Source organism: Lineus longissimus, chromosome 17, assembly GCF_910592395.1.
Source record: "Lineus longissimus chromosome 17, tnLinLong1.2, whole genome shotgun sequence".
Classification (NCBI taxonomy): domain Eukaryota; kingdom Metazoa; phylum Nemertea; class Pilidiophora; order Heteronemertea; family Lineidae; genus Lineus; species Lineus longissimus.
Window position 1 is genome coordinate 9,918,178 of NC_088324.1, and position 15,518 is coordinate 9,933,695.

At 40.9% G+C, this 15,518-nt stretch overlaps 1 protein-coding gene across 3 annotated transcripts; it reads left to right on the top strand.

Annotated features, from left to right (window-relative positions):
* Positions 1-1,207: 1,207 nt before the first annotated feature.
* Positions 1,208-15,174, top strand: LOC135501885 (golgin subfamily A member 2-like). 3 transcript variants are annotated; one of them, XM_064794281.1, is made up of 23 exons: positions 1,208-1,267; positions 2,050-2,178; positions 2,396-2,607; positions 2,817-2,880; positions 3,166-3,195; positions 3,820-3,879; positions 4,110-4,190; positions 4,360-4,555; positions 4,777-4,883; positions 5,172-5,291; positions 5,500-5,778; positions 5,948-6,177; positions 6,482-6,674; positions 7,000-7,113; positions 7,364-7,522; positions 7,799-7,921; positions 8,090-8,228; positions 8,474-8,550; positions 8,825-8,927; positions 10,321-10,427; positions 10,861-11,056; positions 11,353-11,415; positions 12,448-15,174. In XM_064794281.1, exons 1-23 carry the CDS (start codon positions 1,220-1,222, stop codon positions 12,750-12,752), a joined length of 3,135 nt encoding a protein of 1,044 aa, XP_064650351.1. In that variant the 5' UTR covers positions 1,208-1,219; the 3' UTR covers positions 12,753-15,174. The 3 variants fall into 3 exon arrangements, with proteins under 3 accessions (XP_064650351.1, XP_064650353.1, XP_064650352.1); XM_064794283.1 differs by lacking the exon at positions 11,353-11,415; XM_064794282.1 differs by lacking the exon at positions 3,166-3,195.
* Positions 15,175-15,518: the final 344 nt, after the last annotated feature.

Genomic DNA, 15,518 nt, shown 5'->3' on the forward strand with positions numbered 1-15,518 from the left:
GACTAAAGACATTTCAAGGAACTCCCCTTTAATAATGATTTCAGTCAGAATTTACAGTTTCACGGTCATATTTACAGTTTCACAGTCATGTTTACAGTTTCAGTCAGATTTTTCAAGCTGTCCAGATGTCAAGTGAGAATACACCATGTTCTAACTCTTCACCACTCCGGCAACTTTTAAAACTCGTTCCAGTTCACCAGATTCATGCATTCGTGTAATCTCTGGAAATCCTCCAATATATCGTCGATTTACAAACAACTGTGGGACCTGAAAAGAATATTCAAATATCAGTCTGTTATTCCAGTTCAAATATAAGGGGTCAGGGAGCAGAAACAAGTAAAATAGGGCATGCTAAGAAAACATTGGACCAAAGCTCATTACATGTATAGAATTAATACGGAAGTCATCCCTAGGCCCATATGCCCCATGTACACGTCTCCGCAGGGTGTCATTTGTCCGCTGGGGACGTCACCCGGTCCATACAACAACCTGCGATTGGACAGATGCCATTTAGGGCCCTACCACGAAGGCACTTAAGACAAGACACAATGCTTTGCCTAAGGTGATGATGATACTTAATGTTACTTTGATGTATCACAGTCGTGATCACCCATAATCGGAACAAAGTGACAAATTGGAGTGATCGACAGACTGCCCGATCAACACACCTCTCTTCTGTCCGTCAAACAAATAATCTGGAAATAGTTTTCAATCTGATTGCAGTCTTGCCGACATTCTATCTCAGCCACTTCATAAGTCTGTGGGTCCATTTTGAATCCTGACAGTATTTCCTTCACAGAAGCACATTCTGAGGAACGAGTTTTTGAGAAAAGCATTACTTTTCTTTGCCTAATTTTGGTGTCGACAAAAGGTTTCGCCCCAGCGCCTGCCATTACTTGATTTTAATTGTGAAATTGCTAAAGACTCCTTTGATGTGTACTTTTGACGCCACAACAAACTGCTTCCTTAGAACTAGACCTTGAGGCAGTATGGTCCTGTCAAAAAGAGCAGACAGCAGGACCCGACAGGCAAAAGTTTGTAAACATTGGACCACGTGGACCGTTACCACAACAAACAATTTCAGCGGGTGCATGTAAATTGGACATTTGGCCCGGCGCCCGGGAGATTGACAACTACTTTGTACCTCGTTACCAGGAGTACCGGGAAATCCTCGGAACGAGGTTTGCCGTGTTGTCAATCTGCGTGCGCACCATCAATAATGGCGGATGTCGCTCGCGAAAAAAAGTTGGCAGCTGCCAAGAAAAAGGTGATTTATTGTCAGTCCTGTTGATTAAATATTAGATTTGAGATATCTAATACATTGTTTTATTTACGGTGTCATCATGTTCCAGTCTTCAGTCCCTTGATCTATTTGTAACATCATTTTGAACGAGCTTGAAAATCGGTCCCCACCTTGGCAGTATTCCAATGCACTACAAAATACACTGCAATATGTAGACTGTGCATTCGCTTGTGTAAAATGTGTACAGACTTGTCAGAATGTTATTTACCAGGCCTACATGTTGATCATGTTGTCAAATGATCATGTCCTCAATATGGTTTTAGCTGATGTAACGTGAAAGTCATCGTGTTGCACGTCACCCTCTTTTTTGGAACTCCATTACGCATTCAGAATGGTATCGGGCTGTTTCGCTACATTGCCAGTTCGCTACAAGTCGTTTCGCTACATGTGGCGGTCGTTTCGCTACATGGTAGGTCGTTTCGCTACATGGGTGGAGTCGTTTCGCTACATGATGGGTATTGTCGTTTCGCTACATGGAGGACGTTTCGCTACATGGGTGGAGTCGTTTCGCTACATGGATGTAGTCATTATTTTTACTCTATTTTACCCTACTATAATTCCCGGTGGTGACTACAAATTTATTATAGCACAGTTTGCCGGTAAAAAAACTTATACGGTTTGATGGTTGTAGCGAACTGGCAATGTAGCGAAACGACAGTAATTCATTCAGAATAGGCCCCCTATGGCCTATTGCAATATTATTCAGGCACGTGTCTCAATTGTTTTTTTACTGTTGTATTTTTCAGCTGAAGCAGTTCCAGCAGAAATCTGGGCGCACGCCCAGTAGCTCACCTGCTCCGCCCAAACAGAGATCCAGCTCGGTGATTGAAAAAACTAACAAGAAGAACAGCGAATCAGTTAAACAGAACTCGAATGTTAGTCAATTCTGCTGGCAGATGGGTACACTAGTATTAGGCCTATCAAGAATGAATAATTCTTTGTGGTAGATGTGCTGGTTTGGTTTTAAATATCAAACTGGCTGGATGTTTTTGATAAACGTTTAGATTTGAGCATCTTTCACGCTATTTAGGCTAGACTGCCATTGCACCTATGGTATAAATGGAGTCTAAACTTGCATGTTAATTTTTTCAGAGTTCACCTCTCATTGAGAACCATGCTCCAACCACGCCCCCGCATAACAATCAAACAACAGCAAGGCCAATATCGCCAATAAAGCCTGTTTCATCGACCAAGCCGTTATCGCCAGTGAAATCTCTGCCGAACAACAGGCATTCTCCATCCCCACGGTCATCGCCAGGACAAGATGGACAGAGCCGACGATCGCCGTTCAAGAATCTTGGGAGGTTGGTATAATTTGGATGGGTCTTTTGGTCTTCTTATCAATCAATAATCCTTAGTCGTTCAATTCATTGTCGAGTTAGACCAGCTTGTCAATTCGTTGTCTTGTTCCTTACCTATTGACACAGTGATAACTGCTGTGATACCAACTGAAAAGTTTATGCAGAAGTTAGTTACAATTACATGTTGATTGATAGTATTTCATGATCTCCAGGACAACGCCCTCCACAGAAGGCCTGCAACAGATCTCACGACAGTTGAACGGACTTCTAAATGAGGTGGGTCTTATAGTTGCTACTTGTAATTTGTTTTGAATCGCAAATTGTCTGTTCCTACTCGAAAGCATGTTTTATGACTTGTAACAGAAAATTGTATGTTTTTTAATCAGTATCGATAGATTCAGAAAACATAATGACTAACCTTGGTATGTGCCTTATGTGCAAGAATCCCCAGTATCATTGATACATCAATAGTAACTATACCGGTATGGTTGTGGTTGACCTTTTCAGATAAGAAAATTATTTCAAAAAGTTTAAATTAATTTGTTATTCTGTTCCTGTCAGGCATCAGTGCAAAGCATTGGTGAAAATATGGTGAGATCTTAACTTGGATTAAAGCCCATTACTTCATGTGTTACTTCGTCACTTTGAAGTAACAGGCTTTTGCTCATGTTTATTCTCTGGGTTTAAGGGATACCATATCTCAAGACCTCCTTCCAATGTTTTGGTAAAGCTTGTGTTTGTGGCTTGTTGGAGTTTAGGGAAAATACTTGTGATGGTCTCCGGTGGCTGTATGTTTTTGCTTGCATTACTTTATTTTAAGCTTTGCTCTTTTATTGGAAAAGTAAAGACCTTTTAGTTTTTCTCCAAACTGGGTTCAAAAATGGTTTACATACATGTACAAGTGCCTGACTTCAGTGGATTTTGTTCTGGGTAATATTGGTTGGTACTTATTACCTAATTGTTCATTGTATGAGACTATGATGAGATTTTGGGAACTGACATTTCGTTTGTTCTCTTAACATGAAGATGATAAAAGATCAAAACTGTGATTTTAGAAGATTTTATGACAAAAGAAATCATTTTTCTTGAATGATCCCTTGGCATTTTGGTGTCACCAAAATCCTATTTTTCCTCGGGTAGGTGATAAGAAGAAACAAATTATTTCTATGGCTTGGCTGGACATGCCTTAAAATGCTTTGCTGTCTTCATTTTCAGTCTCAGAGTTATCTCAACGGAACAGAGTTGGTGGATGACCCTGGTATACAAGAGCTGGAGGTAACTGATTTTACGAGAAAGTAACTCTCTTGAAAGAAAAAATCACTTGATGAACATAAGTTTAATTTCGAAAATTTGCTCTGATAGTTTTCCCCTTGGGCCACTTGAGGGGAGCTTTATCTCTCCCAACCCCTCCCCACCGTCTACTCCATGTGATGAGTATTTCTGACCAAATCAATTGAATATGACCCAGATGATAATGATGATGATGAATTCGTTTCTGTTTCCAGATGCGGAACCGCGAGCTCGCAGCCCTGCTGGAGAAGCACAGCCAGGCCAATCAGCAGTTAACATTAACATGCCAGGAGTTGGTAAGTGGATCTCACCCTGCCATAGTCTGTTGAGATCTTCTCTAGGACAGCTGACTTGGTTTGCAGAAACAGATCGACTCTCTAGCCTGCATCTCAAAACTTCTCAACACAGAAGATGAACAACAATAGTCCGAAGCAGTTAAAAAATCCCCTTGATTATATTTTTCAGAAAAGCCACAATAATCATGTGAATGAACAGTTGATAAAAGAACGGTCCGAGTTCGAGGAAAGATTGAGAAAAGACATTGGTACATTGAAGGAGCAGCTGCAAGTTCACATTCAGACCATCGGCATCCTCGTTGCAGAGAAATCTGAACTTCAGTCTGGTCTGAACCAAGCTCAGAAAACTGCTGAACAGAGATATGGTGAGTGATGTACTAGGCTTGGTTTCAGTTGTTGCTGTTCACATATTTCATCAGCCTTATTCGTTCAGTTGTCTGGGGCAACTCACCAGTGCAGTTTACTGGATGGAGGACTCAACAGTGCTTCCACCCAGTGAGCTACTGCGTATTTCCGTGCCAAGATCTCCAAGCGAGGTACCTGGTGGAAAGGATCTATTCTAAGTCTTTCTCTCCCCTCTTTGCAGAAGAAGTAGAGGAACTTTCAGGGCGGTTGAAAGCGTCACGGATGAGAGTCGCTGATCTGGAGCGCAACCTGTCTACGGCTTCTAATAGTAGTCAAACTTATGAAAAGGTATGTGCTTACATATAATTCCAAAGTGGAAGTTTTCCTCTTAACTCAGTTGTTCCACGGGTAAAGTTTAGATATCAGATACCTGCGGCTACAGATGTGTTGGTAAACATACGGCTTAACTTGGGAGGGGGAGGGGGGCATTGTTGTGGTATAGTCTATAAAGAGGTTTCGCAAAATATCCTGGAATCGATAAGCAAGAAAGACCACTTTAAAAGAAATCAAACGCAGAAAGATTAGGGGAGTTTCTGCCATCAATGTTGTTGTTCAATTTCAATGTTTCCATTACAGAGTAACAAAGAAATGTCCAAGGAGATTGATCGACTCAAGTTAGATTTATATAAAGCCAACAAAAGCGGCGAGGATCTCCGGCAGCAGAGTTCTGAATTACAAGAAAAGCTCCAAGCGAAGGTACATCGTTTTTTGATCTAGAGTCTAGAGAGTCCGTAAAGCTGTTTATATCGAGCCTTGATAGACCCTCCCATATATTAACCATCAGGATTTTTCCAACACGCACTCATGGTTATAGTTATCAACTTTTGGGGGTCAGAATGTGGTTCCTGTTCTTGGCTACAGCTGACGCTGAAAAAAAGGTGCTTATTTGTTCGTTTTTCTTCAGGTCTCTGAATGTTTTGGTTTCCAACAATCCGTCGCCGATTTACGTCATGCCTTAGAAATGAAAGAAGTGCTCATCCAGCAGTTATCAAATCGGCCAGAAAACCCGGAGGATATGCAACTGATCGAACAGTTACAACAAGAAAAGATGGAACTGTCCAATCGGATTGAACAGTATAATGAAGCATTCCAGAAACTGACAACAGAACGGGACCAGATTGCTGAGCAATATCAGCGCTATATTGAACAGCTTCAACAGAAATGCCAAGAGTTGGAGTCTCAGGTAAGATATGTTTAAGTTCCCTCAAAGGTTTTTGCCAACAGGCATGTCCGAGCAGGCTCACCACACCCATAGCTTGTGACAGCTTCTGCCCCCAGCAGAAGATGACATTGCTTGGCCAATACTTGCTCTCTTTCTCATTTTGAACTGATCTTCCGTTCCTCACCCACAGATCAATGCCTTAAATCGTGAAAAAGAATTGCTGATCAAGACCCAGAAAGAGTTAGAGGAATCTGTCGAGAGATTACAGGAACAGTTGGCCAACGCGCCGCCCAGCGCTAACCCTCAGCTCCAAGAGACTATACAGGAGCTAAGCCTGCACCTGGAGAAAGTCAAATTCGATTATGGAGAACTACAGCGGAAGTACGAGGCGCAGATTCAAGATAATTCTCAGTTGAGCAGGTACGTCGTGTGATGGACGTCTTTGACTACCGTGGATTAGGTGTCGCTACTGTTAGGGACTTTTGGAAAATGTTGAGCTTGGTTGTCTCGGCATTGTACTGTACACACTACCCTTTTGCCAGGTGCTCCAGCTGTCCTTCAACTGTTTGTTTGATGTAACCCAACAGCCGTTGGAAACACCCCTACTCTAAAAAATTTGAATCGGGACAAAGGAAAAATGGCCCTGTTGTCAACTTTACTTTACCAACTTCCATTTGCTAATAAAATCAGTTGCTTAAAATGCGCTGTTTTTGAATTGTTACAGGTTGGTGGAAGAAAAAGAAGGGAGGATTGTTGATTTGGAGTCGTCCATTGAGCAGATGGGGGAAGACACGTGTGATAAGACAAAGTTATTAGAGAATATTCAGAGTGATAAGACGGCGCTGAGTCGAGCGATGACGCAAAATAAGGAACTCAAATCTCAACTTGCTGAATTACAGAATGGCTTTGTGAAAATGGTGAGTACTTCCTTCCCATGTTAAGGATTCAAAAGATCAGTCACAGGAGTTATGATCCCATTTGAGGATTTCTCTAGCCAAGGACAAAATGGCAGTGCCACTGCAAGAAATACACTCACCTGTAGATTTATGGCTGAAGCCGGAGTCACCAAGTGATGCCTAACCGTAGTGGTATGCAAAAATTCTCATCCCACCTTGGAAGATAAATACTCCCTGGAGAATAACGCCTCCAAGTGCAGAGCAAAGGAGAAGAACATTGGTAAACAGGAGGAAATGCATGTATCGTACACCAACCGTCTGAATCAAATGCATTTTCTCTTGACAGAGTAACGAAAATATGGACCTGTTGACACAGGTACAGTCAGAGCAGCATATCTCACATGAGCTTGGTCATCGACTCGGACATCAAGAGGAAGAGCTGAATGAAATTAGACACCAGGTAAGTTGGTACGAAAGTTTTCTTTGGCTGAAGTCGCCTTTCGTTGGCGACCCAAAAGGCACTCATGGCATTATGGGCGTCCCCAAGGAGGGTCATCTGACAGTCAGGTGTGAAGGGCATCATACTGCTTGCGAGAGACTTGGGATTGAATTCTGCACTTAGATTATTACAAGCAAAATATCAAGGCGAGTAGTGTATCACTTACTTTGAATTAGCAACTGCTGTTATAATCTGTTTCATTCCCTTGCAGCTTCTTCTTAAAGAGCAGGAGCTGTCTCGGCTCGAGGAGCACAGCAAACATGTAAACACACAGATGTTAAAACAGGACCAGCTCGAGGACCGAATAAAACATTATGAGGCCCAGGCCATGTTGGTGGAGACTTTACAGAGGGAACTGAATGCATCTCAGGTACGTGCTTGCACCGTCATGGTGGTTACACTCCTAAAGTGGTGGTGTCATTTCGACACCGTTCTCTTCCTGACACTACTGCAAGCCCGACATCTTTTACACCATGTGACGTCACTGTTTAAACAGTATGGCCACCTATAGAAATTGTTGTGAGACCTCTTTAATTGTGCACTGAGTGTCCCATCCTTTATCTTTTTTTGGAGGGGGGTGACACTTGAAGGATTATAGGAATCCCCAATCTTCCATATCTCATTTCATTTTCACACTATTTTTCAGGACACAATCAATGCTTTGACGACGCAGAACCATGAGTTACATAACATGGTGGTGCAGGCATCGGAGAAAAGTCAAAAATCAGAAAGTCAGGACGGGGCTGACCCAGAGAGGAGCAGCCACATGGTATGTATTTGTTTAGTTCTGATCAGTAAATCTGGAATTTTCACCACAAATTTTTCGTGGTGTTTATCTGGGTACTAAAATGAAAACAGGCCAGTTAATTTTTTCCAACTTATATTGGGCTTGCATTGACCAATATTTTCTTATTTTCGTTTCCTATTCTGTTCATAGGTGGAATCGATGAACTCATCCATTCGCCAGTTAGAGATGGAACGTAACCAGCTTTTGAGTCAGTACGAGGACGTCAACAATATGAAGGAGAGTCTGCTGACACGGGTTGAAGAACTCGTACATGAGAAGGACAGTCACAGTAAGTTGAACAAAGTTATATAATTATGCATTTATTAAGGGCTTTCCCAACTGAACCTGACTCAAAATAGTTTGGCTCTCAGCCACCCGGTTTCAGTGCACATAGGCATTGTCAAATGCAACAGAGACTATGAAAGGGTAGATCAGCTGGAAAGTATCGAAAAATGTGTGCCTCACATTTCTGACCTTCCTCTATGAGGGTAGTTACGGGAGTAATAATGTTTTCGTGTCTATTCTACCCTTCAGCACCAGCAATGTTAAATGGTACCCAAGTGACGAAAGATCAATTTGATACGTTATCACGTGCCATGAAGATGTTGGAGGTAAGACCACCGAATATAGCTCAGGTTTTGAGATTCCTACCCATCCCTGCCAAAGGATGTTGGCAATTTTTTCATCGATGAAACCCTCAGGACACTCAGAGTAAACAATGCCGGTGGCATCCTACCAAGCTTGCTTCCAATATTCCCAACACAATACTCAAGCCCCCATCCTCCCTCCTCTCTGGTGCTGCCGGAGGTTGGTCCACTGTGTGATGCACCTCAAATGAAAATTAGCATTTCTGATTGCTAGAACGAGTTTTTGTTGTTATTTCAGACTAAGTACACACATCTTATCGGAGATAAAGCTGATCTGAAAGATGAAAACGAACAGTTGGAACATCTGGTAATGCAACTTCAGGGGGAGACAGATACAATCGGTAAGTTTTAGTCTAGTATCGGTCGGCATCGAACCTACCCTGGGTTGTGGATTCTACGCATGATAGTTTTCCGTTCTTTGGAGAGAAAACATTGGATGACGACCTCTCGATCAGTTTGTGCAAAGGGCTGTAAATCCTTATGCGAGTTAATCCCGTATGTTGCTTTCACTAGGTTAAATTACAAATTGCAAAAGTGACAAACCGGGCTCAATTAACAGTTACTGTGAAGTGATTTGATGCTGGCACTGTTCAGCCCTACTTACATGTACATGTACAATATTTTTATAATCCTTTTTAAAGGCCACTAACATACATGCAGTTTGTTTGGATTCAGACAAGTGTGCCATCCTCAAAATGGCATCGACCAGAAAAGTTACTTTTGCTGCAATGTTTTTATCTGGTCAGGCAGTTAGGTGTTCCTGAACTAGCAATTGGCAAATGTTTTTCGAAAAGTTTTCAAAAGTCTTTCAAAACGGTGAACTTGTGAGTTATCTGCGGTTGGCTACTTGATTGACACTGGTACTGGCGTTCTGTCCTCCATGAAAACCACCTTTCTCTCCCTATGCCCCTCACAAACTTCTAAATCCTTCTTTTTGGCCCAGTTTTTGACCTATCCCTTTTGCTGTCTATGGAAGAAAAGGTGCAAGGGGGAGCACTTTCTTTGCTGAAAAAATTGAAAAACCGATCCATCTACAAACCAGGTTGGTTATATGTTTGGTTGGGAAAAGTCTTCATGGTACAGGTGTTAAGGTTCTCGATGTTGGTCGAAGGGTGACTAGCTGCCAGCTAGGGGCCGGTTGTTCAGAAGCACAAAATTTGCATAAATGTTATCCCTACTGGCTTTGTTAAGTATCCTTTGAAGATGATATCTCTTTCCGTTAATCCCATTAAACATTTTCATGTTAAGACTGATGACTCCATTTGAGCTTACATGGTTTTGATCAACCCAGCTTGGAATTTAAGGAGAGCTGTATGAACTTGAGTTATGGTAAAACAATTATTGCATTTAACCATATTTATTGCCGAGGTGTTGTACTGGATGGCACAGATTCATGATTTAAAAAACAATGTCCTTGCTGCCACATTGGGTCCTCCAACCACAGGTATGGAGCGGATAATAACAGCCAATGCCATGCCATGGTGCAGTTGGGGGGAAACCGTGATTGAAGGCATGGCATATCACACGTTTCTTGCCTTACTGGGTTGGCAATTTTTTCTGAATTGGTTTGCGGTTTTCTTGGCATGTTTGGAAATTACTTTGCTTCGAGTGACGTCACTGCACAGCCTCTGTGGTTCATTTTGATACCCTTGTCCCTTTTCACTGTTGTGGGGACGGTCATTTCACTCAGTTTTCCCTTCCTTCTGTTATAGAAATCTTTATGTTTTTCTCCAGGGGAGTACATCTCACTGTATCAGCACCAGCGTCAACTGCTCCTACAACGGGAACAACAAAAAGAAGAATACATTGGCTCGTTAGCTAGGGACAGGGAGGAAATGCAGGTAGGATGGCCTGGGTTATTTATTGCTGGGTCACAGAGAGAATAACCAAAAGAAGAATATTTATGAGGGCTGCATTTTTGGGCTAGCATGTGCACCTGTTTAAACGTTACTTCTTTAGAAGCTTAGTCTGATCCTTCTGATGAAATTAACTTGGGTCTTCCTGCTCGTTCATGTAGCATGGTAATCACTGAGGATTGCTACATCTACTTTTCAATAGATGAGGTGAAGAAAGTAAAAGTTAAAAGCAGTTCTGATGTTTGATTATGATGATGACAGTGATGAATAGTATCTTTGTGTATCATCAAGGGACTGAGTCCACTCCAGGGATGGTACATGAGGTACTTAATGGCCTTTCTATACCTTCTTGTGGTAACAATAAATACAAAAAACAACAAAACAGACCATGAACGTCATCATATGTAATACATTTCAGGGAAAACTCGGCCAACTTCAAGTTCTAGTCATGCAATTGTTACAAGAGCGTAGCATGCTGCACACATATCACCAGAATTCAGCGCATAATGCTTCCACGACAGCCAACCATTTTCCAACAACAACTACAACGACGACAGCGTATTCAAACCAACCATCGACATTCGGGGCAAACTTGGACAGTTCACAGTTAGACGGTGAGTTTATTTTCCGATTTGGTTTTCTTTCAAATTAATAAATACTGCAGCACCCTATGCCTAATCATTTGACAAATAATCTATCCTACACTTTCTTTAGTTTAGTAGAGACTTATGCTACTTCCACATTTATCTTTAACAATTTTCTTTGGTTTGTGTATATATTCATCTCATCTGTGCATGTTGAATGAAATTACTCGCCAACATGACTCACTGATGTGACTGGCACAAATACATTTCAAAGTCTATTTCACCGCCTTGCTTCTTATGGTCAACCCACGGTGTGTCTATTTCAGAATTGGGTATTAATCCCGATCTAGTGCAGCCGTCTCAAGTTAGCAGCATCAAGTATCAAGAGTGTATGTAGATTTAAAGCATGATTGCCAAGATGTTCTGTTAAAGGCGCATTGTCTCGAGATTATGCCAGCCAGCACTGAAAGTAGTTTACAGTGTTCCTTTGCCAAGGACACCATATGTGTACGTAAAAAATGGTGCACAAACTGTTGGAAAAATGGATGCATGGAATCTGTGATGTTGGATATGTCTGGTTCATTAAGAATTGTCCTCTATTCTAAATACAGAAACTCTAAACTTCTTAGTGCCGGCCTGACATTATCTCAGGAGACTCCTTCTTTAAGTGTTTATGGTTGTGCCAGGCTGGTGCTGGCTATTTAAAGGGACTCTGTGTTTTATGGTGAGGGTTATGTAAGTTGTGGCAATGCTTGGCTCCGAGCGGAAATGTCCATGATTGCATGTGACCAGATACCACTTGAACATATACCTTTATTAAGGCGGGCAGTGGGCAAGAGCTTGGGGGTCCAATTTGTGGTTGCCAGGTGACTAATATGCACAGTTAGGGAGCTGGGTTCTGATTTGACTTGGTTCCTTCGGTTTTCTAATCAAATATTGTTTGATGAAACTAGGTCATTCATGTTATCCGCAAAAGTAGAATCACCTTGAAATTTTAGCAGTTTACAATCCTCTGCATGCAGATATTGATGCAGTCTGCATCCTGCAAAATTTGTTGTAAAGTCTAATATATGTATTCTTACCCAGTAATAATCTGTTATTAACAACATTCTGATTAGTATGCTATTGTCATTCCCATGTTAACTCAACTTGTATGCAATATGTGGTGTTGTGTCAGGTTTTCATGTCGAAGTTATTTGTGCTTTGAACACATTGGAAAGACTACATGTAGCTTTTCCCCAATTTGCCATAGAATACACTTACGTTGGCACCCAAATAAATGGTTCTGAAAAGACCAGAAAAGAGGGTTCAAATTTATGATATCATGCTGCTTCGAAAATTAAACCCTGAATAAATGCCACGATTCACACTTGTTCAGAGATTGAGACCAAAGGATTTGATGATGTCATTCCTCTTTACAGATTGGCCAGATTACACAAGTGATTCCTCCGCCGACAGCGACATCAGTGAAGTTGACGCGATCGTCACAACGCGCGCCGATGTTGCCCAAGATGCAATGCAAGTCGAAAACGTGACCAATGAAAATGCAACCAGTAGTCAACAAGAACGACAACAATGGGACATTCCAGTGCAGGACAATACGGCGCAGAAAATCATGCATTTACTGTCCGAAATCGGCCACTCGAACGTTGTCGAGAAAGTCCCGTTCACTGAACGAAACTTTTTACCGTGTGCATGCTGTACGGGGCAGTTACAGGTTGTTTAATGACTAGAGTTTGGCTTGCTTGAAGCTGAGTGGCTATGAACACCAAGATCCACCAAGATCTGTCTCAATGATTAGTAAAACCTCAAAGAGTTAATCCAGCAACTACGAATCTGTGATGGCCATGTATCAGTATAATATCATCAGCTTCAAGCAGGTTCAAACTAGGCACTGTGATATCTAAATATTTTTCTAAATATTCAACCCAACATGTACACATTATAGATTATCAGGAGGGTTTGACATTATAATCGTAAATAAATTCAAATTGTCTATCCGAATTGGTGGCGGAAAACTCTTCCGTTTTATATTATTTTTAAGGGGGCATTGACTTTGTGTAAATTTAACTTTTGATTATTCGGAGCTGGTATATATCGATGTTCAGATGACAATTTTTTTCCAACTGTTCCATTTTCAGTGTTTCAAAGACATTCTTCAGCTTTAACCGCAGTGGACCCCAATTTTTTTTCAAATGTGCCAAAGCAGTATTGTTTATTTTTTGGACACAGGTTTTGAATTTTTTCGGCTTGGTGTTTCGGCGAATCTGCTTTTCTTTTTGTGTGAAAAAGAATTAAAGTAAATTTCTTGCCTGATTTCTGTCATAAAGGAGGAGTAGAGTTACCCGTACTCCTCCTTAAAAACCAATTAAAAAATTGATTTCGGAATTTGCAAAATATCTCCTCTTACATGTTCAGTGGTTAAAAAGATTAAAAATGCACAAAGTCAGTGCCACTGTGGTCTGATTGGCACTGTGTGCGCATGACCTTTTGACCTCTTCTATATCTTGTGCATAATCACCAAGCAATGGGAATAGGGAATCAAACAAATTGCCAAATATGGGTACACCCAAAAATATATAGGAGAGCCTTATATATTTTTGGTACGCCTGTATATGTATAGTGTTATTTTCTTAATTCTTGGCGGGTATGCATATATAGATCTCTTTTACCTGTTTGTTTTTGAGAATCATGTAAATTTCCAGCAATGATTTTGATATGTAGCCAGACCACTTTAAACAAGTATAAATATACAAGCAACAGTGGTTGGGTCTTGGCTATTGTAAATGTTGTATACCGTACGTGTGTGCAAGTTTCCAAGAAAATGGAGCAGATGTTAAGGATTTAAAAATAAAATGCCCCAAACAGTTGGTGGCTTACAGAAGTAAGTTCTTGAATTTGGTTCGTGAATGAAAGTAGCTATTGAAATTCTGAATCAGTCTCTGTACTTAAGCTGGTCTTCATATCTCGGACTTCTGCCAAAATCTTATGAATGTAGCTTGCAAGTTAGGCCTGAATTGTTTTATTGGGAGACAAGGAAAATATGTTTGAATAAGTTTTTGGTTGAACCCATGTCCTCATATAGTTTTGTTTTCTGAACTTTTATGCTACCTGATATGACATAAGAGGGTCTTGCTGAGCTGCCTCAGTGAATTTTGGACCAAACGGATGACATTTGCATGCTAATATTTAATATGCAGTATTAATTTCATTATTGAGACATGCGCTGGAATATGTAGATTCAGTTTTGGGGAATTTTGTTCCTGTCACACCAAGCTCTGCTCAAAATATATTTTGAAAAAATCACTATTGGCAAGCTACAATTCCCATTTTATGCCTGCTTTTATATTTAGTTTCTTAATAAAAAATGACTGCAAGTTATAATACGGGACTCGCCCACCTGCTTTTAAAAAATATCATTACCTGTATTAACAAAACAGATATTGATTTTCAACTATCTAGGATCGATTTGGACTCAAATGTATCATAAAGAACATTTATTAATATATTTCATTATTTATTGCCGTATAAGACAATTTATGTTCAAGTCTCCATCAGCTTTCTAGACTCCCAAATAAGTGTCTTTACAGGCTGGTCCACCTGCTATGCTATTTTATTGCTGTTTAGAGATAAGCCTTTGGTTTGCCATTGTGGATTTGAACAAAAATCTTGTCAGAATGTATCGGCAATCAGAGATAATGTTGCTACTTCTGTTGACTGTGACTCAAAGTCCCCAGCAGAATTTTTGTGTAGCCTTTATCAGTTTTACTCGAACCTACAGTAGAACCTCTCTATTAAGGACACCCTCAGGATGGTTAAGTGCTGCCGTTAACAGAGAGGTGTCCTGATTAGAGAGGTCCAATTGAATGCCATGGAAACTACCACTTCAGGACCAAAACTAGTGTCCTTAAAAGAGAGTTTGTCCTTAATAGAGAGTTCTGCTGAGGGAGGTTCCACTGTTATTTGATTTGCTATCTTTCAAGAATATTGACATTTCCAATCAGATTTGAATAAAATTGATGTATAATCGAGGCTTTCGCTGCTAACATGTATTTATATGTATATATGTACAGACTCTTACTTGTCAGGTGCAGATATCCAGTCTGGAATAAACAACTATTTTGTAGATATGCCAAATATGGTGTTGTGAGTTCTTTTTAGTAAACCTTACTGGATGCAAAGTATTCATTTGGCTTCCTTTGCCATGGTGCAGCAATGTGGCAGATGATTCTGGAAGTCCTTTTGACACTGTAGAACATAGTAGCAGTGATTTTGGGACACCCCGTAGCTGGGGCTGAGCAAAGTAGCAAAGAGTGTTCCCTGGAGCTCTGAGAGGTCCTGGTTGTTTCAAGTCTCCCTGTGGATGTGACAGGCTGGTTGTCCTTTTGAGATGCCGTGCACAGAGAGGCTGGTTGTCCTTTTGAGGTGCTGTGTACAGAGAGGCTGGTTGTCCTTTTGAGATGCCGTGCACAGAGAGGCTGGTTGTCCTTTT

Bases quoted from the DNA above. Each gene is read 5' to 3' on its own strand.
- LOC135501885 (XM_064794281.1), top strand. From the start codon at position 1,220: ATGGCGGATGTCGCTCGCGAAAAAAAGTTGGCAGCTGCCAAGAAAAAG. The intron at 4,556-4,776 runs GTGAGTGATGTA...CCCTCTTTGCAG, and splicing joins AACTGCTGAACAGAGATATG to AAGAAGTAGAGGAACTTTCA. The intron at 8,551-8,824 runs GTAAGACCACCG...TTGTTATTTCAG, and splicing joins GTGCCATGAAGATGTTGGAG to ACTAAGTACACACATCTTAT.